This window comes from Myodes glareolus, chromosome 4 (assembly GCF_982192425.1).
Source record: "Myodes glareolus chromosome 4, mMyoGla1.1, whole genome shotgun sequence".
NCBI classification, from domain to species: domain Eukaryota; kingdom Metazoa; phylum Chordata; class Mammalia; order Rodentia; family Cricetidae; genus Myodes; species Myodes glareolus.
The window spans coordinates 62,284,770-62,307,696 of NC_142029.1; the positions used below are offsets into that span (position 1 = coordinate 62,284,770).

Sequence of the window (22,927 nt, forward strand, 5' to 3'; positions counted from 1 at the left end):
AGTCTTCTCACTGTGTCTTCCCAGTGGGAGGGTTGACGGAGCTTTCTGGGGCTCCAGGTAAAAGAGCCCTAGCCCCATATGAAGGGTGTGACGGCTCCACCCACATGGTTTACTCACCTCTGGAAGTGCTCTCGTCCTGATAATGTCACCTCAGCAGTTTTACAGGGTGAGTTTGGGAGGGGGACGTAAACATTTAACACTTAGCAGGTGTGAGAGGCATTTTTACTATGGGACTGGGAAGCTTGAGACCTGCTCCCCCCATCACTCTTCCCTGTAAGGTCCCCAGGGAAGACATGAAAGCAACTCCTCATATTGAAGACCCCTTCCCTACTGGATCCTCCTCCATGTTGGGGTTCTGGCAAAGGTTGCTGGGACCACTGACTTCTATAAGAGGGGTGTTGCTCAGTGTTGGGTACCCAGAACATGGGGTACCATCTGCAAGAGAAGTCCCCGCACTTATCTCTCGAATCGCATCGTTCTGCCCAGTTCCCAGCTGCCCAGCACTGACTTATCCATTGTAGACAAACGAACCAGTGCCATTACCAATGTCTATCTCCTTTTTTTCTTTATTCAATAATGACTCCCAAAGGGAAGCAGGGCTGAGGTAGATCAAGGTTTTTATCTTCACCCTAATTTGTCAATGCCAGCTTTAATGTATTATCAAATCAAAGATGAGTGGAGCCAAAGAGGGGGAAGGAGAAACAGGATACTTTCTCAGATTTTGTTTCAAGAAGATGAAGTTACCAGAGATACTGTTATTTTAAAGCCAGGCTCCACTGTTCAATCAATGCTCCAAAATCAGGTAACACTCTCTTTCCTAAGGATTATTAATAATACATTTGCAATGGCTCAGAAGCTGGCTATAAACTCTCCACGACAGAATGAGAATGTAATCTGTCCACAGCAATGGAGATGAATCACTTTGATAAATTCTTGATGATGCCGCCCCATCTCCTGCAACTCTGGAATGGTTTACGAGTCTAGAGTTAATCCTTCAACAACTCCACAAGTACTTCATTCCTCACCAGAGTGTGACATCTTGGGTCATGGAAGAGGTGCTACTGGATAATACAGGAACTGTGCAGAAGACGCAGGTCATGAATATTATGAGACACAGCCTCAAAAGGTATCAATAAAGACTTCCAGTTGCCTCTAGAGACAGATAAGAGGATGTAGTGTCTTGTAGGCATTTGACATCAGGATGGACAGATATAGACATGGCTTCCTTTGTAGATATTCTGTCCAACCATCCCTCCCACCAGGGTGCAGTGCCGCCACCTGTGGTCATCAGTAAGTTGAACTGAGCAACTTCTGTCTCTCCTCCTTTTCTAATTTCACTCTAAGGCATGGTTTTATAAATTTAGTGGTGGGGCACTTAATTGGTTAGTTTGGTTCATTTATATTTATTGTACTTTTTGATATTTGGGGTTATTTCTGCCTTGTTTTATTTACCCAACTTTCTCTCTGCCCCATTTTCTCCCTTCTTGATTGCGTTCTTGTGGGCTCAGAAAATTCTATTACTCTTATTCTCTTGAGTAGATTTGACTAGTTTGGAATTCATAAGTCTTATTTCTACCATTTTAGTGGTCCCCTTGAAATCTTGCCCCCTCTGTGGCACTGTTACCTTGTCTAAGAAAAATTAATGCTTTTTCTTCTTGAATGATACAAGAAACTTAAATGACTCAATTTTCCAAATTCCTCTGAGTAGTTACAGTATGTTATAGGCTTGCTTTTCATCAACTCTGCAGGCCAGGCATTATCATACTACTTAATGAAGAAATGATTTCACTCTCATACTCGTATACTTCATTGCTAAAATTATTATTATTTGAGACAGGATCTCTCTATGTATCTCTGGCTGTTCTTAAAATTGCTATATAGTCCAGGCTGGTCTCAAACTAAAAGAAATCCTCCTGCCTCAGCTTCCCAAGCACTGGGATTAATGGTGTGTACCACCACACTTGGTTTGAATATTCTTTGATTTATGACTGTCCTTCCAGAAAATGTTCTTCTTCTTTCTAAAGCATATCTTTGGAAGAGTTTTTTTTTTTTTTAACTCAAAATCTGTAAAAATGCTGTTAAAAAGCCAAAACTGCTTCTGTTGCCCTCTCATCTTGTCTTGGGGTTTCTATTGCTGTGAAGAGACATCATGACCACAGCAATTTCTATAAAGGACGCTGGTTTACAGTTTCAGGGGACCAGTCCATTACTGTTATTGTGGGGAGGGGAGCATGGTAGTGTACAGGCCACTAGAGAAGGAGCTAAGAGCTCTACATCTGGATCCATAGGCAGCAAGAGACTGAGTGCTATACTGGGCATGGCTTGAGCATATGAGACTTCAAAGCCCAACTCCAAAGTGACACATTTCCTCCACACCTACTCTAAGAAGGCCACACACCACCTAACAGTGCCTTCTCTATGAATCAATTATTAAAACACATTAATCTAGGGAGGCCATACCTATTCAAACCACCACACCTCTTAAAAGATTATTTCACAGGCCCATTAATCCCAAACTGGCAGTCACTTGCTATAAATACTGTAAAATACTCATTAGAAGTCACCCATCAGTGTAAATGGTATTCCTTTGTTAGGAGTCTTTACGTCTGGACTGTTTTGAGATGATTTTGCTCATCTGTTTGAGTGTGGAGCTCTTGTTATATACCTTTTCTTGGCACTTTGTTACCTTAATCTGAGCATTCATATATTATTTGTATCTTTCACATATTCTAGATCTATTCCAAGTCATTATGTCCTCACATTATTCTCCCCTCCCTCTCTCTTTTGAGACAGGGTCTCACTATTATCACCCTGTCTGTCCTGGAACTCACTCTATAGAGACCAGGTCTCAAACTCACAGATATGCCTACTTCTGCTTCTCCATGCTGGAGTTAGAGTCATGTACTGCCACACCCAGCCTCTAATCTGTTTTTTTACCCCCCCCCCAATTACAGAAGCATTAAATCTTCTTATATGTGGTCCTAAATGATCTGGAAATTGCTATGTAGACTAGGATGACTCTCAGCTTGCAGTGATCCTCCTGCCTCAAGCCTCCTCAGTGCTGGATTATAGGTATGTTCCAACCCACCTGGCTAGACTACACGTTTAATTAGTTCTGGCTGGTCAATTTAGATAATTTCACATCTACTCATTTCTATTTTTTCATAATATGACAGTTAGTCTTTTTCTAGAATGGCTGGGCCAATATTTCCAGTAGTAAGTGCTCTTCCAGCGCTTACTAGTGTTCAAGAGTTAAAACTCCTTGCCTCTTTCCCCCAGAATGCCATGGAAGCAATGCTGTGCCACTCTAGGGCTGGGTGAGCAATCGTCACTTGGGTTCTGTCAGAGTCTTCCTGTAGATACTCTAGGGACCAGCCACCATATGTGAAAGGGTAAAGGATGGCTAACCTAGATGAGGTCTCAATCACAGCAACATAAGCCAGCTGAGATCTGCAGAAGCCAACTAGTGAACCAGTGCAGTCCCTAGGTCACAGCTGAGGGCTCAGATGACTCAGACATGACAAACCATTCTTCCTGTACCCCAAGCTCCCAGTCCACAAAACCTCCACGCAAAACAAATGAGCATTTAAGCCACTCAGTTGCGGAGTAGTTTACTAGACACCAGTGGACTGTAACAATATAAACTAGTTCATGTTTTGGTACCTGATAACTAATTGGTAGTCAGCCAATCAATCAACCCTTTATCTGGCTGACTCATGCACATCTCAGCTTGTTTCCTTATGTATCAGGCAAGTCTTTGGTGCGATTTCATACGTCGCTGAAGTTAATCTACAACCATCTGGAGGCTGCTTATTTGAATACCTCTCTAATAAGAAATCCCCATTTCTGGTTGGTCTCAAGATGATGCAGATTCGAGTAGCTTACGTGGATGTGGTTGGGGGCCTTGGTTGGATTCTCAATTTCAGCTTCTTCACATGTGGTGGCTGGCCATCAGGCTACCCACAGGAGCCGTGTCCATTTAGATCCCTTTCTGGAATTACTCAAATGGCTTATTTAATATGGACTAAAAACGTAGCTCATGAGAGGGTGGGGCTATCCATGACTCTAGCTGCTCAGTGGAGGTTTCTGTCGTGGCAAAGTCACAGTCATCAAGGGGTCTGCATATTGGCTTCCCCTGTCATAGACACTATCTGTTTCTGGACAGTCACTTGGCCTGCAAATACTTACCAAACATCGTTTACATGTTCCTTTACGGGACAACGACACATTTTCCTTCACAGACATGCTTGAACTCCCATTGATACTGCAACCATTTTTACAGTTTAGTCTTTTAAACTTCTGATGGGCGACTTCCCACACTCTACAGAATTTACCAGAAGCTCTGCGAGATCAGGCCTATTACCATCTTAAAAATATTCTTTCCTATGCATAATGACTACACCTGAGCAACATCCACTCGGCACTGAGAGCACATTTCTCCAGGTGACTAACAGCTAACCAGCAGTAACATGGGCAGCGATGAAAACAGGTGGCGTTAGTGAGCAGCACAGAGGACTCCTCCTGCGGCCAGGGTAGAGTTCATAGCTGGTTAGAGGGGCACCGTGCTTCAGTTTTCTGCATGACCCTGGCCACAACAGGAAAGGTAAGGACTTTCCTGAACAGTGACGATGGGGGAGAGCTAGCGGGAGAAGACCTCACGCTGTCTTCACTTACACTCACTTTCTGACGTTATTTTTTTTTAAAGACCACAATGTGTAGACTTGACGACATCCAGGCCACCATTTTTGCTTTTTTTAGTACGTCTTTTAACAGAACGAGCAACTCTATGGATTACTTGGTATTTTCATAGGTGTTACGATGGTGCTACGAGAATCATCCCTGAGGCAAGCCTCTTGGCACCTGTGGAAGGTATTTTCTCGATTAGGCTATTTGAAGTCAGAAGATCTACCCTAAACGCAGACAGCACCTTCTCAGGATGCCCAGATCTAAAGAGGCCTAAGGGAAATGCTTCTGCTTTTGCTGGCTTGTCTTCACATCTTGGTAGTGAGGTCACCTACCCAACTTGTCTTGCTGCTGAGCTGCCTGCCACTGGCATTACATTGGAGCCTACCAGGGGCTCTCCAGGAATCTTCTAGGCCCTTGGCATTAGGACAGGATTACTGAGGCCTCTAACCATATGGACTGAGGCGCTACCAGGTTCTGACCTCTCTTGTATGCATCCAGCTATTGTCTGAGTACCCAGATTGCACTGCATATAACCAATCCGATAATTCTCCTTTAGTAGATGTTCATTCTATTGCTTCTTTCCCTCTAGAACTCTAATGCTGGTGGATAAATGAAAACGTTTTCTAAGTGGGTCCAGCAAAGCTCAGTAGGTAAAAGGATCGAGAGCAGGTTACCAGCATGGCCAGAATCAGAATCCAGCATTTCTGACTTTTAGGTGATTTGCTCTTGCCTTTGGCTATCACAGAAATGTATTTGTTAGGCAAACTGCACCTTCTTTCAGCGAGCTTCTCTGCCGTCACCAATGGACACACAGAGCTTGTCTAAGTCCCTGTCTTTCAGATGAACGATCAGAGGTCAGAGAGGCCATCTATCCATCCATCCATCATCCATCCATCCATGTGGTTCTAAAGAGGGCAGGATTCTATGCCTGCCACCCTCCATGGTTTCTCCCCTTTCCTGTAATGCTCTCAGCTCTTCCTATCTCTCCACAAAAAATAACAACAGTTGCTATATGACATAAGGCTTCCTCACAGACGGTTTCAAGAAAAGGACTGATCTGCGTTAACCTCAGCCCAGCCCAAAAGGAAGTTGCCAGCTGAGCTATGGTGGCAGAACCACGAGCTTCTGTTATTCCTAATTATTCCTCCGCTGAAATTTTCATTCAGGTCCTCCATTGGCTTGTCACATACTCCAGGGGGACCCATTACCACAGCTCGCAACGTAAGGGCTGTCCCTGTGTCATGCAGCATGCAACATGAATAATTTTAGATAGTGGCCCCACTTCCATTCACCCCACATTCCCAAGTCTTTCAATACTAGTACAGCAGAGTTGAAATGTCTTACAATTTTCGTTTCAACTTCAGAAAAGTAATATTTCCCTCACAAGTCTGTCAAAATGTGAAATTATGGTATTTCTGATCACTCATTCATGGATTTCCCGGACACCCACCCGCACCAGGAGACGTGGTGAGGATGACAGCGATGGCAACAGAACTCCATAATGGGAGGCCATCATAGTGGCACAGTGCTCAGGAGCTCCATGGCAACCGGATTAGAACTTGCTGTATCTGAGCGACGGTCTTAATTTTTCTTCATGCTACAGGCTGTCAGACAAATCCAACACTTGACAGGCTGTCTCATTTTATTAGTTACTCTCCAGCTAGAGCTTTATATAGGAATGACTCTGTTTTTACTCATGATGTGTGTTTCCCACTTGTAGTAGCTTTGTTCCTGGTAAGGGGATGCCAACCCACGGACATTCCCCGCCTTCCTGCATCTGGAGGGGGCCGTGCCATCAGAGCCACGTGGTGTAGCAGATGTTTATGCATATCACCTCAAGGCTAGGGAGGAGACAAATGTGGTCTCTCCTGTTTCTGTCATGATCTTGGAGGTCAGGCACTGATGAAGGTCAGATTGTGAGAGGGAAGAACCTTCAGTTCCTGGGTGCACCTCAGAGGTGGTCAGAGCTGAGATCTGTGAGTGAGAAGCAAACCTCTGTGGGCTGGAGAGATGCCTCAGCAGGTTGAGGCACTTCCGTGTAGGCCTGACAACCCAAGTTGAGTTTCTGGATCCTGCAGGCAGCTGGAGAGGACAACCAGAAGCTGTCCTCTCATCTCCGGACACACTGTGGCACATGTGCACACATGCACACAAGCATACACACACACACACACACACACACACACACACACACACACACCTCTAAACACACCTTAACCTAAACAAATAAAACAACTTTTAGTTTTTTTTTTTAAAAAAAATAAATGAATTGTTTTTATTTTAGGCCATGGTGGTTTAGGTGTTGTTACTGGTAATGATCTATTGACAAAACAAAAACAAAAACAAAACCCAAAATCAACCAACCAACCAACCAACCAACCAACCAACCAACCAACCAATAATACAACCAAATATCTACTGGTTGACTGTACAATTTCCCCCAGAGCTTAGAAAGGCACTCAGATCTTTGCTGTGTGTAGGCATGTGCATCTTCCAATCTGATTCAGTTACAGAAATTGCTGGCTGTGACCTTTCAGGACTGAAGTCACACTTTCAGCTCACTACTACCGCCCAGTAGGGCTACATGGTCAATAAGAGTCCTCAACAGAAACACACAAACAGAAGCCCAGGGCTTCTTGCCTCAGGAATTGGCTCTATAATTTTTAAAACAATGGCCCTAGGTCAAAGCCACCTGTTTTTCAAGAAGAGAGAGAAAAAAGAAGAAAACTGAGAAGCAAATTATATCGAGGTTGAGAAGATGGCTATTTAAAAAAGTCTCCTTCCCCTTCCAGTTATAGCTCATGATGATGTATTATGCAACTCAGTTGCATTCAGGGTTCCTTGCAGAAATGGGGAAGACCCAAGGTAGTCTGATCATCCTCATTACACACCCGTCTGAAAATCTGAAAACATACTCAAAAAACGCTCCTGAGGAGCTACTACGAACCGCACAAGTGGACTGGCTGACACCGGGGGTGTAATGTGCAGCCTGCCACCAGCACAGTCCTGCATACACACGAGCCCAAGTCTACTATTTCTAGATGACTGTACCGACAATCCAAGAAGGCATATTTTTTTTGAGGCTTAAATATATATAGCTACTGTATTTTTCATAAATTAAAATTTATTTTTCTTACTAAACTTTTCTACTGCAGGCACATTAATCACTTACATATTCAGAGTTTAAAAGTTCTCAGTTCCTTAAGAGAAAACATACTCAGGCCAAAAGAGCATTTAAGAAAATGGAGCCTCTGGTAGCCGAGTCCATAGTTTGAAATGTCATCAGTTGCAGGAAAAGGATGCTCAGGGCTATCGTGCATGGCAACAGAGTAACCACGGCAACAGAGTAGTCATGGCAACAGAAAACTCAGTAGCTGATTTCATTAGTGTAGGTGCTTTTGCTGAACTTGAAAACACATCACTAAGGTGTGGCTGATTTCTCCCAAGTCTTTCTGTTATAAACACTCAGGGGCAATGAGTAGAGCCATTGCTGAATTTCAGACCCTGGACACGTGACAAACTGTACAGTAAGCAGAGAAAGCCCAGGGGTCAATCAAAGGGTTTTTGCAAGATGTTTGCAGTTCTTCAAATGTCAAACCATTAGCACTTTCAGACTGCTTTCCAGTGTGGGTCTCTGAAGATTCTTATGCTATTACAGTAAATTTATTAAACAGCAAATCAAAACAGTGACGTGAAATTGTTCATGTTATCATGAGCTCTCACTGTAAAAGGGAGGATGGTTCATAAACTTCTCCATCTGCTCATATGTTTGTTGATAATAACTCTACATTCAGCGATGATCTCTTCCATGAGTTCTTCACTGACTACCCCTTATTTTTTTACACTGAGAAATTGGTTGGTTTTGAGACAGGATATTGCTATGACCTGGGACTCACATTCTTCATGCCTCGGTTTCCTGCGTGCTGGGATCACAGGTGTGTGCTAGCATACACAGCTTTGCAAAACATTTATTATCAGCTCCATTCTCTTCACCGAACTGAATTAACCTTTTCTGGCAGGAACGCAAACTTTAAAAAAAAAATAGAAGAGAGAAGAGAAAGGAAAGAAGTGAAGAAGGAAGGAAGGAGGGAGGGAGGGAAGGAGGAAGGAAGGAGAGAAACTATTCGTGCTTTTTCAAATACTGCATACTAAGACTAGTGAGCTGCGTGTCAGAGGCATGAAGGAGGGCACTGAGGATGTGGAGGAGCTAAGGCCATGCAGAAGGAAAGCAACCTGGCTGCAGACAGTGTTGCTGGTGACATCGCAACCACAATGTCCACAAGCATCTAGAACATTCAACCTTAATCTGTGCCAGTAACACCAGTTCAGTTGTGGGGTCTGAGCTGAGGCAACAGCCAAAGAACCAAGGCGAGTCAGTGTCCCTGTCACTAGTGCTAGTGCTAGGTGAGTGTTTTGTGGAGGGAAGGCCTTCAGTGCTGAGGGCTTATGGGAGAGCGAATCAAACCCCTTGTGGAAGAGGCTATGCACAGAGACTAAGCAGCAAACCCTGAGCTGAGCTTAGAGCAGGCTTCTGAGTCCAATGAAGACTGGCCCTGCTAATGGAGAAAGGGAGGGAGGAAGGGAGGGGCACCTCACACTGAGTGCCAGCTATCCAGCCTTCCGTGTGCCCTTTCCTCACTTTACTCCTCAGACCCGGGGTACCCAGAATCAGCAGGATGAGGAGGAGAGCCAGCAACGACACAACACTTCCCATCATTCAGGAGTTCCCTTGGCAACCTTGTAAGGGCAGGGGCTTCACTGAGCAGCAGGGGCAGGTGTGGCCTCTGCTGAGGGCTGAATGAAGGCAAATTTAATCTAAGAAATAATTAGGCAGATGTTACATTGGAAGCCAGATTTGTTTTCCCATCTTTTCTCACAGTTTCTCTAATAACCTAGGATTTCTAAAAATACAGATATAAGGATGGCACAAGTAGGGGCGGGGAGAGCTACAGATTCATCGACTTACAAAAGAAAAGGCCTGATGCCCGATGCCTCTAGGTTGCAATAATTCTTATTGCCCAGCCAATATTGCCCAGCCAACGTCTGAGTTCAGAGTCAATCTTTCTACTTCTATCTTCACACAGATCTGGGGTGGGGTGCGGACATCAAGGCTTACTAACCACCAGGCTGCTAAAATAAGCTAACACAGACTGCAAGAGGAAGTGGGGAGGAGTCCACTGGCCAGAGCTGTGAGGGAAAAACCCACTCGATGACCCCACTTTCTCCAGGGGGTTGTATAATCTTTCTACTTCAAGGGCTGTGATTTGGAAATATGGGAGGGTGGGCCTGAAGATAGAGAACGTGGGTCTAAAATCCTCCTAATTTGCTGTCTTCAGCAGTACACTTGGCTTTCTGGGTTTGCCTTTCCATCACCCATCACAGGTAACTTAGGCCGGCCTCAAACTCTATATCTGAGGAGGACTTTGAACTCAGGATTCTCCTGCCTCCACCTCCTCGGTGCTGGAATTCCAGATGTGCACCACCATGCCTGGCTTGCATTTCCTGGCAATAAAGTGACGCCTGTCACCAGAGCTGTCCTGAGTGAGTGTGTACTGGATGGGAAATCACTTGGTAAGTACAAAAGGCTTTTCCTGCCACTTACAGGGTTGGTTTTGGGGAATACTTGCCATTTTCCACATCTGGAGCCAATTAAAACACACGACAAAGAATCAGAAAGTGGGTCCGTGGGTTGCCTTTTCTACCAGCTAAGGTGCTTTTGAGAACAAGCTTGATCTATGGCTTTTTTCTTTTTTCTTTTTTAACCACATCCTATAATGTGGCATCTTTTCTTTTCCTATTTCGTACTTGTCCTCTTAAGTACACGCTTCTGGATGGTGGAAAGTCTACCTTGTATCTGTAATCCTAGAGTTTCCCACTGAGCTATCTAGCAGGCATTCTGTTTGAGGAGGAAGATAACAATGTTTGTGCTAGAGTATTTTGGGAAGCCTCTGTCTCCGAGACCAGCTTTGGAGCTCTCACATCAGGGCCTATGTCTGGAAGACTGAACGCAGGATCTCTCTCCTAAGACAGGTAAGCACTCTGTCACTGAGCTATAACCCACCACTGGGCTCATTCCTCTTCATACCAAGTATCATGTCTATCAAAGAACAGGCTCTTTTATTAAAGCATGTTGAGGCTGGGTGTGGTGTAATGTCAGCACCCAGGAGGTAAAGGTACTGTGAGCAGTCCAAAGCCAGTCTCATCAGGGTTTGAGGTCAGCCTGGTCTACATAAGATAAACCCTCCCACCTTCTCCCCAAAGAAGCCAGGTATAGAGGGATACATGCCTGTAATTCTAGCACCTACGAGGCTGAGGCAGGAGAACTACCTTGAGTTCAGATCAGCTAGGGCTGCATAGAATTGTCTTTTAAAAAATAGTGTGTTAAAAGATAATGGAAACAGAAGGAACCTCCTAGTCTCCCCAGGAATTACGAACAAGATTCTAAAGTCATATTTTCTTCCAAGGATTCCATTCTGGATAGTTTGATCCACTGGAAGAGACCTCTCTTCTGCGAGCTCTCTCTGCGGAAAGTCCAACTCTTGGTAACTTCTACCAGGCCAAGATTCAGCGCTGTATCTATCGGGAACCCTGGACATCTGGGCATGTGGCCCTGGACATCTCAATTAGAGTTAGTCTGCTAATGCCTTTAGCGGAGAACTGTCATTTTGTAATTAACTTAGAGCCATGACAGAAGCCTGTGACATCGATGACTCAGAACACAACACTGACCCTTCTTCTCCTGAGGGACTTACAGATCATGAAACAAAATGTTTTGGAATTGTGAGTAATAAGCTTGTAACAAGAAAATCAGGAGGGGCCGGTATGAAAAGGCTTTGCTTGAAGGGGTTAAGACAACCAAGCCCTCTCCTTAAGAATGCACCTCTTCAGAACAGGGCTTTACAGGGACTTGAGAAATCCATCTTGCTGCAGAGAAGCCTCTATGTCTCCATGGTGTGGGTATGAAGCCTCTGGAGTCAGCCCACACCCTCTGTGGGTCCATCTCTTTTCTATGCCTTGGGGGATTCTCCAGAAGGCTGTTTTGGGTTTGGCCCTGGATAACTGTGATCCACGGACCTTGTGAGGGCCCTGCCTTTGCCCTTCCTAGACCAAACCAGGATTAAACAACATGGCTCACAAGGTCTTAAAATGATCTCTCTATTTCTTTCTCTCTATAAGTCAGGCAAGAAGTTAACAATCTGTAGGTACAGTCTCAGGGATTCTGCCCACGAGACTTTGTCCTCACACAGCAATACAAGGCAGGAGGAGCTGTGGGGCCTTCATAAGCAACAGTCTGAAGCAATTGAAACAGACCCAAAATGTTGCTAGTGTAATAGAGGAATAAAATTTTAAAATATCCCTTAATTTTAATTCATTTAAGAAACCTACTTTTTCCAATTATCCATTTTGTATCTGTATGTGTGTTTGTGTATATGAACATATGTATGTATGTTTATTTTGTGTGTGTGCATGCAAGTATGTGTGTGTGAGTACTTGCATGTGTGCCCATGGAGGCCAGCTGTTGATGCTGGGTGTATCCGATCACCTTTCATCTTGTGTTTTGAGACAGTGTTTCTCACTAAACTTGGAGTTCACTGATTACCTAGACTGGCCACCTAGTAAGTCATGGGGATCTTCCTTCTCTACCTTGCCAACCCTGCGGTTATAATATGGGTGGCCAAGCTGGGCAGTGATGGCCCACGCCTTTAATCCCAGCACTCGGGAAGCAGAGGCAGGCAGATCTCAGTGAGTTCAAGCCCAGCCTCATCTACAGATGGGGTTCTAGGACAGGCACCAAGCTATACAGAGAAACCTTGTGTTGAAAAACCATAATAATAATAATAAAAATAAAATAATAATAATAATAATAATAGTCGTCATACAGGCTTTCACTCTCCAGGGATGTCGGGATAGAATCATGTCCTTGTGCTAGAGCGGCAGAGCACTTTACTGCCATCCATCTCCCAGCAGCACCCCCCCTGGCAACTAACAATTTTATACCATCTAAATGCCAAACACTTCGGACAAAAAATTAGTATTTAAATTGAAATGCGCTGCACAGCATCCGGGAGACTTCCAAGGACTGGTATGAGCGCGTGGAGGAGAGCAATGTGACTAAGCACTTTGGAGTGCTGACCTCATACCGAAACAATATTCCAGATGCACCAGTGCAGGCGCTGAGGGGAGTCCTGAGTGGATGTGCATTGTTTGACACGAACACAGCATTGTCAAGGACCCCGATGTCTCAGGCCAATGGGAGTGGTGAAATATCCCCCAGGGAGAGCTCAGAGGGATGACAAGGCCTTCCTCGGATTCTGGTGCAAAGAACAACAGTATGCGCAGAGACTGCACAACATACCACCTTTCTTACTTCCTCCTTCTAGATGTTTAAGGCCTGCAGATTGCTCCACTAGAGAGAATGCTTCTATGAAGATTAGCTAAACCCACCTTCTTGTTCAGCTGTGTATACTGGCCCCACCCCCTTGGTTATCTGTATGCTATCCTGCTTCCTTCAGCTATAAGCAATAACCTCATTTCTCTGTCACTTACATATAATAAGCACACTGAGCTTTCTGGGTGTTGCAGCTTCTCCATCAGAGCCCAGGTCATCCAATCCCAGCTTCTCTGTCCATGTGTCTGTCCTTTCTTCATTCCCTTGTTGCCCCTAGTCAGGGTTCTGAGACCAGAGTCATGTAAGGACACAGCATATTGTATTAAATAGAATGTGATATTGGAATTGAATTTATTTCACTCATTTCTTTTCACTTAGTTTTTTTTTTAACTTTTCAAATGTAGCTACCAGAATTTTTTTTTAAATGAGCCTTGTGTTGTATGTCTGGGAAGACATAAGACATTCACCGTGATTGTGCTTCTCTCTGATTATTCAACAGCCTGCCCATTGCTCCTCTGTCCAGTTCACTTCACTGCTAATGCCACTGTCACCAGGAGAGGGTGGAACACCCAAGGGCCAGGCACTTTTGGAGGCTGAAAATAGCTTGTGCTGGCTTTTAGCTGACAGTCCAAAGGGACACGTAAGTGGTAAACAGATCCAGGCAAGAGAAGCATCGCTTACCTGAATGCCATGTGGAACTTGAGGGCAAGGTGGCAGAGAGACTAGGATGTGACATGCTGGGGTGTGGGGCTAGGGTCTGAACTACAGGCGACAGACTGGCCCCAAAGTCATGAGCAGAGAGCAGGCTAAGGCACTAGGAAAAGGAAACAAAGGTAGTGTGACTGGGCACAGGTCAGGGGTGGGCTGAGGGGACAAGGGGACAGGAGAGGACACCTAGCATGCACCCTGCCTCGGAGGCACTTAAGCTACTTACCTCATGCTGACCAGGCTGGGGGCCTGACAATGTTGCTTATCCACTCAGAGTAGCCACAGTATCTTTATTTACTTATTCATTAAAGATGTGGCCATTACTAGTGGGTTGTCCTTTTGACTGTGACGATTTGTGATTTCCATAGAAGCTAAAGGATAAAGCTCCTTCCAGAAGATGAAAGAGAAGGACAGCAAATGGCCACACCCTGGTCAATGTCTGTCGAGATTTAGCAACAGTGTCTTTTAAACGCTTCCTTTCTTCTTCTGTTCTTTTGCTCCCTTTCAAAAGTAAATGACCTGGCAGCCACCCAGCTCAGTCTCATGGAGCATTGAAGCCAAGGTATCAATTTTTTATTGGATACATAAGGCTGTGTGTCCATCAAGATGTCCCCACAGGATCATCTGCACATTTTCTCCTTCCTTCATAGTTACATTGTAACTTGCCTTAGAAATCTATAAATAATTTTGTTTTTCATAAGTTCACGATTTAATTTTTTATTATATTTATGTGGTGTGTGTGTGTGTGTGTGTAAGCCCATCATTATGTGGAGGTCAGAGGACCTCTTCTGAGAGTTCTCTCCCTCTACCATGTGTGCCCCAGAGACTGAATTCAGGTCACCCTTCTTGGCAGCAAGCACCTTTCCCCGTGGAGCCACCTTACTGAACCTAGAACTTTTTCAAGTATCCACAGAGTAGGAAGAAATTTGGATTCTGAGATTGGTAATGATTCCAAATACCTGCCTACATGGGCAAGGTCTTTGGTTCAACCCCCAGCCCTACAAATAATAATAAAGATCATAATGGCTAATAAAGATAAGTATATACCTTTGAGGCAGAATGGTTGCTTGGCATGTGCAAGGTCCTGTGTTCAGTCCCTATCATCACCAACCAAAGAGTTTCTTCTCATCTATGAGATGGCATTGCTGGAGAAATGTAGGTCTCACAGGGGAGGAATAAAGGAACAAAACACCCGGTTATATTCATCACTACAATTCAATAAAGTAGGAGTGTTCTATATAGGAGCAATTTCAATTACAGCTCTGGTCAAGGGGTGCAGCTGGTGCATCAGTGGCAGACTGCTTAATCACCAACCTTCACCAGCCTTCTCTGCTACTTTAGATCAGGTTCTCGGCAATGGGAGACATGTGCTATCTTACTAAATTTACACTCAGAAAAACAGGAGGGCAGAGGGGAGAGGTGACCTGGACAGTAAGAAGAATGGCCCAATGTTTACAGGATCATTCTGAACATTTGACATGTACATTAACATGTGAATCCCCAAGCTTAAGTGAACAGTGCCTGACTTGTCCTTGGCTTACTCAACTGATGCCTGACATACCCAGGAATACAGACTCCAGCTCTGCCTCTATAAGGGAGATAGTCCGAAGTATGAGCTGTCTCCTACCAGAGCTTGTAAGACAGAAGCCCCACTCTTTCTGGGCTTCCTGCCCTCCCTAGGCCCACTCCTCTATGGTTCCATGCATTATTCCTGGGGACCCTTTTTGATAAGCTGACCCACAGGGCTCCCTCAGGACTCACATCTCTCTCTATTACACTTGCCATGAGAAAAGTGAATATCCTGACAATATCAGGTCAACTGAAATATGGGTTATTTTTTTCTGGATGAAATTTCTATAGCTAGTCTATTATTGCATTTTATTTTTTTAGTTCAATCATTTAACACTCACACTTATGGTCAAAATAACTGTAACATATGAATGAAATGAGCTGACCATTTATCCAAGTATCCTCTCTCCCGAGGAATTCCCCTTGGCTGTGGTGAGAACTGCTTAGTTAGGTCTCCATGTATTCAGGAAAGCTGCCCTTGTCACTCTGGCTGGCTTTCAGGCTGGCTTTCTCTCGGGGTGGAGGGATGGCCACGCCTCACAGAGATCTTCAGGAGAGCAGCTGGCATTTTGGTCATTTCCATTCCTGTGCCGTGCTTCACTTCAGAGCACCCAGCCCTCCCCTCTCATTTACCTTCTACGGCAAATAGGAGTGCAGGGGTACCCTCCAGCAGGTACCCAGGAAGCGATTCTGGTTTGCTATTTGGTTAACTCCCCACGCCATGGCGCCTGGTGGTGCTCTGGTGCAGCTTGAGCAAAGCCAAGTTCACCTGACAGGCACTGCCAGGATACTTGTAGTGGGAGAGGACCAGCCCCACGAGGGGAGAGGCTGGCACACTGCCACAGTGAGGAGCAGCCACAGGGAAAAGGCTGCCAATGCCAATGATTCAAGCAGAGGCAGGGCTGGGAGGGAGGGAGGGACTGGATGGAGAGGTTGCAGAGCCAATGGGTCCTGGGTTCGGAAGCTTCCTGGGTTCTGCCCTCAAGAATCTCTAATATCTACCACACATTAGTATAGCCAGTGACTCATGTCTCTGAAAACTCTGAGGTCAATTACAAATTAATATAGAATTGATGGGGAAAATGTCTTTTTTATAATTGAAAAATGACAACCAAAAAACCCTGTTTAACTTTCACTTTTTCAGAAAAAAATTCCAAAATTTTAACACATGCTGTCAAACAAAGCGATATCTATATCTATCTATATATCAACTCAATCTATGTACTTTATGCAGAGTGAGGGTGAGGCATCTGAGCTGACATCTGGACAGAGTAATATAGACTATTTCTCTCCTTTCTTTAAAATAGGATTGCTAAGCAAATAAAGGTTATTTACTAAATATTACTGTTTTCTGACAATGCAGCAGCTCATATTTGAAGGGCATTTCATAACACTGGAATATTTTTATGCCCTTTTCATTTCTGTCCCATGAGTATATATCAAGGTAGATATTATGCTTTTCATCTGGGCATCACAGTTGAGAAAACACTTTGTGAAGTTACATAGTTGGTCAGAGGACAGGGGAGAGTTCAGAGTACATCCTTTACATCCAAACCCTACATTTTCTCCTCCCATGTATTTTAGCGGAGGGTCTTTCATAGAGAAGACTGGATTTATTTACTAGAGTCAATGGGGTTCCGAAACGTGAGTGCAACTTTTCTCGGATATTCCCTGGCAATTTTACAGTGAAGGGCAGTCAAAGGCATAAAGTAATTTTCCAGTCTTTACTGACACTGCTTACAGTGGAAAAATATCCTAAGGTTTCACTGGCAGAAAGGAACCGTTTACTTGAATAAATTTAAGAATCCCAATCTAAAGGCATTAAACCAATTAGGAGCCCGTTAAAGACCGTGTATGCTAAGGGTCACAATGGACAGCATTTCCACCTCAAATGTATGTGAATGACTCCAGAGATACAGAGACCTGACCTGTCCCTAGAGAGTCCTTGCCAATCTTTTCATGAAGGGAAAACTATCTGGCCTCCAATTTTTAATTTTTTTTAAAAAAGTAAGCAAACAAATAAATAAACACTCAGCATGAAGCAAGGAAGAAATAGAAACCCAAGTTCTAACATGTTCCCACAGCAGTCACTAATTAGGGTCAAGACATATCAGCTGCTGAGCGGGCAAAGCCCAAGGGAGAGGGGGCCCAGGAGCTGTTAAGCCACAGAGCATGCTCTAATTGCTATGTTTTGTTTGGAAATTGATCCCAATAATTAGAAGAGCCAGGATTTAAACTCATTCATTCTTTATCCAGAATCCAGCACTGCCACACCCCATGGCAGCTAAGACCAGGCAGTGGCAGCGTCAACCTTTGCAAAGGATGAGGGGCGAAGCTCCCACCACCCCAACCTTGGGAATGCCCCTCAGTAGCTGTATGATTGCCTGTAACATCAGAAAGGCGAGATTTAGAGTCAGTAGTTTTTGGACCTACATCAGCTCCCCGACTTTGGTCTAAGGGAAGATTTCCCCTCACTTGTCAGGCGAAGCAAACATGAAGACAGAATACACAAGCGGACTTCAGTGTGCGACGCCACAGTTTTTCATATCTCTCCCCAGCTCAAAGGACCCATCAGAAGTGGAAGCCTGGGCTACAGGTGGCCTTGTTGAGGCTTGCCTCTAAGGCAGAACTGAGTGGCAAAGGCTTGAGGACTATATTACCCACAATCCGGCTACTAATTATGTATGTTACCCATGCACCTGTTTCTGCAGTGCAGGATTTAATTGACAGCATGTGAAACCTTAAGCAACATTTTCTTAGTGGTTCACATAATAACAGTGCATCTTACAGTAATGATATCTTAGATTTTTTATGGAAAATGATCATAAAATCAAAAATACTTACGGAGTCCCGTTATGATCCAAGCTCTAGACTGGACTAGACTGAGGGAGAGGTGCTTGTGGATGCATGAGACCCTGAGTTTGGATCCCCAGAACCCATGCAAAAGCCAGGGGTGGTGTTGGAGGAGTGGTTGAGAATTCTACATCTTGCCGCCAATGGGAAGTCAACTCAGACACTGGGCTGTATTCTGAGCACAGGAAACCTCAAAGCCCGCCCCCCACAGTGACACACTTCCTTCAACGAGGCCATACCCACTCCAACAAAGCCACATCTAATAGTGCCACTCCCTGCGAGATTATGGGGGCCAATGACATTCACACTACCACACTTAACAAATGGATGCCAATAGCATACATGAGTTATTATGCACTTCAATAACGAGGATTAGTGATGGTTATGATCTACCTCCTAACTACCGAAGAGCTGCTTCAGCAGAGCTATTTGAGTCTCTCAGCACCTCTGCAAACATGGACCATTGGTGCCTATAGCGGTTCAGGTGATGTCTGACCCCTCCAGCATTTAGGGTGCTCAGTGGAGTTTAGAGAACGGACACTGTGCAGCGTTAGGCCTAACTCTGAAAGGCAGAATAATTTATCTAATGCCTTTCAAATAATGCATGACTTTAAGTAATATGCAGACGTGGGACACACAATCAACATAGGGGATTCCTCAAATGCATTTTACCTCTCAAACCTGCTGTGCTGTTTTGCAGTGTCCCAATTCTCCTGCAATGAAGCCTACTGCCCCTTCTTTGAGATGTAACACATGTGTTGATGGGCAGGGGGAGACTATCTTTCACAGGTCTCTTTTTCCATCAAGGTAGACTAACTCATGTCTTTATGGCATAGCCTCTTCAATCTGTAAAGCCCTCCTCTAACAAATAAGTTTTTTATAAAGGGAGGGGGAGGGGAGAGGAAGAGGGAGGTAGAGAGAGGGAGAGAGAGAGAAAGAGAGAGAGAGAGAGAGAGAGAGAGAGAGAGAGAGAGAGAGAGAACGAACTATGGTCCCAGAGAAAATGGAAAAAGAACAGAAGAAGGTCCCCATACAGCCTGGCAACTTTCCAGCACGCTGAACTAGCCTTATGAGTTTCTGGGATTAGAATTCAGCAGACAAAATGAGCCAATTAAAAGGCTTGGCCCCAAACTGTGTGTGGATAAAGAGCTTTGCAGGCCACAGCAATCTAACCTGGGTTGGAAACTCTGCAGGCTGACTGACTAGTGATTTGCATCTCAATCGTTTTCATTTGATTCATTTTATCCACTCAGCAAAAGTCAGACACTGCTTGGTTTAGGAAAGACCAGTCTTCCATCCGCCTCCCCACCAGGCTCGACAGACACAATGCGCTCCATCCTCAAGGTTTCCAGCCACTGACTTTGCTCTGACTCAGAGTGGCCAGTGTCTGTTGTGTCAAGTGAGATCTCCAGAGCATCAAGAACATGGACTGCACCGGGTTTTCCCTTCAACTCAGTAGCAGTTCCCATCCCCAGTACCATCATTAATGGTTCTTTATGACACAACACAGAAAATCATGAGCAACACATAGAAAATCATACTCCTTATTCTGCCATAAAAACCAAGAAACCACACTGATTCCACTCACTATTTGAGAAGCACGTATATCTACACATCACATTCCAAACGCGCTGTGTGGACCCCAAAGCCTATCAGGTTCCAGGTGACAAAAATCCAGAAAATACAATCCACCAGTTCTTTCCCATGAGGAATCAACACAAGATCATACGGCAACACCTTATATTGTACCACGGAACAAAGAATGATTTCATGTTTCTGATGTGCATTTTGAACTAAGTCACACTAGAATTATAATGAAGTCTACAGTATGACGGATGCCTAAGTCACGAGAGCGACTTGATGCTTGTGGCTTATCTAGACGAAGCAGATGGGAAATGACCCAATCCCAGTATTCCTCCACCAAGATCCTGGCACTCAACAAGTGACAACCTTGGCACATTCCAGGTAGAGAATGAATGCGGCATGAACTTACTTAACAGTTGGCAATAGAGGGCCTGTAAACTTCTCTTCATGGTATCATCTGGTCCTGCTGGTCCTCCAGTTTATTCATGATTCTGTCTAGGAAAACGGGATAAGAAATTGTTACATCAAGGGCACACATTCCCAATTAGAAGAATTCCATTTGGGTGTGAGCATGGCAGTGCACACAGAGCTGTATCTGAAATAGAAAAATCTAAAAACAGTTAAATTTATAATGTTCTATGTTAGACCATTACCACTGACCTTTTGACCTAATCCCTGAGCCATGTTAACACCTCCGCTTCTGAAGACAACCCTATGGGCAGAGAGTGAGAACCTGGCTTTGAAGGATTTTTATAGCTCTCATAACCCTCTAGTCTAGCGGTTCTTAACCTGTGGGTCATGACCCCTGAGGGGGGGCAGGGATTGAACAATCCCTTTACAGGGGTTGCCTATTGTCACCAGAAAACACAGACATTAAGATTCATAACAGTAGAAAAATTACAGTTGTGAGGTAGCAACAAAAATTCTATGGTTGGGGGTCACCAGAACATGAGGAACTGTATTAAAGGGAAACAGCATCAGGAAGGTTGAGGTCACTGGTCTAGTCTTAGGAGAAGAACAAGGGTCTTTGTCTTTTCTAATCTCTTTTCTGCTGAGGGGTTCACTAGACCAAAAGAAAGATTTCTCACATTGAAAATGTGGGATGCAAAATGAATTTGTTAGCTAGGCCTGGTGGCACACACCTGTTATTCTGGCACCCAGAAGATAGAAGCAGGGGAGGGGAGAGTTCAAGGCTAGCCTGAGCTGCACATTATGGCCTTGTTTCAAACAAAATAGCACAATAAAATAAGCTTTTAAAAATAAAAAAAATAGAAATAATTTACTATTATAAAGAATACTTTTATGGAGCATTTAGAAATCACAGTTAACTGAAAATATGGATAAGAATAACTAAAAAGCACCAATGATAGGATCCTGTCACTATGAGGTGGTCCCTCAGACTCTGGAGAGCACCTCTCTGGGTGCATGCACTCCATATGTCTGCGGTGTTTTATACACTCTCACTCTGACTTTTCCTCCTAGCAGCAGACGCATGCTGCTGTGTCAATGAAATTTACTACCTGCCATTTAGGCAGCAAATATTTATTTAGGAGAAGTTCCTAGAAATGAAAATGCAAGGAAACAACATAAGGCTTTGGAGAAACCATAAATTTTCTCTTGAGAATCAGTATCATAGAATGACCATTTAGACAACGTTCGACCCAAGAATGAAAATGTACAATTTCCTTTCGTGCCTCCAGGTAAATATTACATCGTATTGCTTTAATTTGTACTTTATATGCTTAATAGTCATTTATCTTGAAAAGTTAGAATTTATAATCTTTGATGTTCCTTCCCAGCAGACCAGGTTTTCATTTTCTTATAACACCCCACGTAGAACTAGCTTGCCTTAATATCTTTTAAAAATTGAGACATAAATGATATATTATAAAGTCCTGCCTTTAATGCATGTGACTAGCTGGTGAACCCTTATCAGAGAGCTTCCATGGGCAGCAGATGGTGACTGATACAGAGACACACGACTGGTCAATGTGCAGAGAATAAAAGATTGTGGAGTGCTCGGTCCTAAATGGGAAATCGATGTCACACCCTCTCCCCTCAAGGCTCAGGGATCATGGCGGAAGAGGGGGCAGAGAGATCATAAGAAGCAGAGAGAATGTGAGACTGACCCAAAACAGTGTTTTCGAGGTGTAATGAATGTAATGCTGTTGTACACAGCACCCACAGTGGCAGTGACTGCACTCACAAGACCCGCACAAGATCAAGCCAACCCAAATAGTAGCACTTATGGAGAAGGGCTTACAAAGTCCCACTGATGGCTGGGGAAAGGAGAGCCAGTTTCTTCCGGGATTCAACCCCTGATAGGTGGTCCATGCTCCCATGGATGACCTTACACATGAGTAGATACTGGTAGCACAAAGTGAACTAAATGGGTTAAAGAAAGCACACACTCCCTGGGGGAGGAAAACGTGGTAGGAGGGATATGAGAGGGGTTACAGCAGAAGGAGTTTGGGATGGTGTTGACAAAACCACATTATATGCAAATATGAAATCCTGAAGCAATAATTCTTTTAAAAGCTACTTAAGCACTACTTATCCCAGAATGTTTCATTACTGTATCCACTACTCATTGTTAAACACTTGTCTGCTTCACTGATGACCACTAATCTACTGGTGACCCTTTAGAGTTGCCTATTCTAGGTTCACATAAATATAATTGATCATACAATACATGGCATCTGTACCTGACACTTTTTACTTAGCAAAGTGCTTTTGAGCTTTACCCCTGTGTGGGACATCCTGCATTTAAAAAGATTGCCACTCATTTTCCCATGGTTAGAAAGACCTTTGTTGGTCTCTTGCTACAAAATATTTCTCTGTATTTTTCTCTTGTATTTATATTGCATTTATATTTATATAGTATTTTATATTGCATTCATTATTTTTAAATGATTTTCTATTCTTCAATGAGTTTCTAGACTTTGTGATACTTTCAATTTCTGTTTTCTCATTCTACCATTGGAGTGTTTATATTAAACCATTAGTACCGTTTCTTTTCTATTATTGTTTTTTGGTATTTGTCCTATTGGTGTTTAGATGATTTCAATGTATTAACTTTATAGGGATTATAGTGGGAGAGCTCTTTTATTTGCTTAGAAAAGACTTGGTGTCTTCAAA

The 22,927-nt window shown here is 43.9% G+C and overlaps 1 protein-coding gene across 7 annotated transcripts in view; it reads right to left on the minus strand.

Annotated features, from left to right (window-relative positions):
• Tmem108 (transmembrane protein 108) overlaps positions 1 to 22,927 on the minus strand; it is a 281,925-nt gene that overhangs the window by 110,045 nt on the left and 148,953 nt on the right. For 4 of the 7 annotated variants that reach the window (XM_085689647.2, XM_048417296.3, XM_048417295.3 and 1 more), the window contains one exon: positions 20,199 to 20,284. In XM_085689647.2, coding sequence (XP_085545773.1) covers positions 20,199 to 20,238 — 40 coding nt within the window. In that variant the 5' untranslated portion in view covers positions 20,239 to 20,284. The remainder of the gene's footprint in view (positions 1 to 20,198; positions 20,285 to 22,927) is intronic. The other 3 variants (XM_085689649.2, XM_048417293.3, XM_085689646.2) reach the window with 1 other exon arrangement.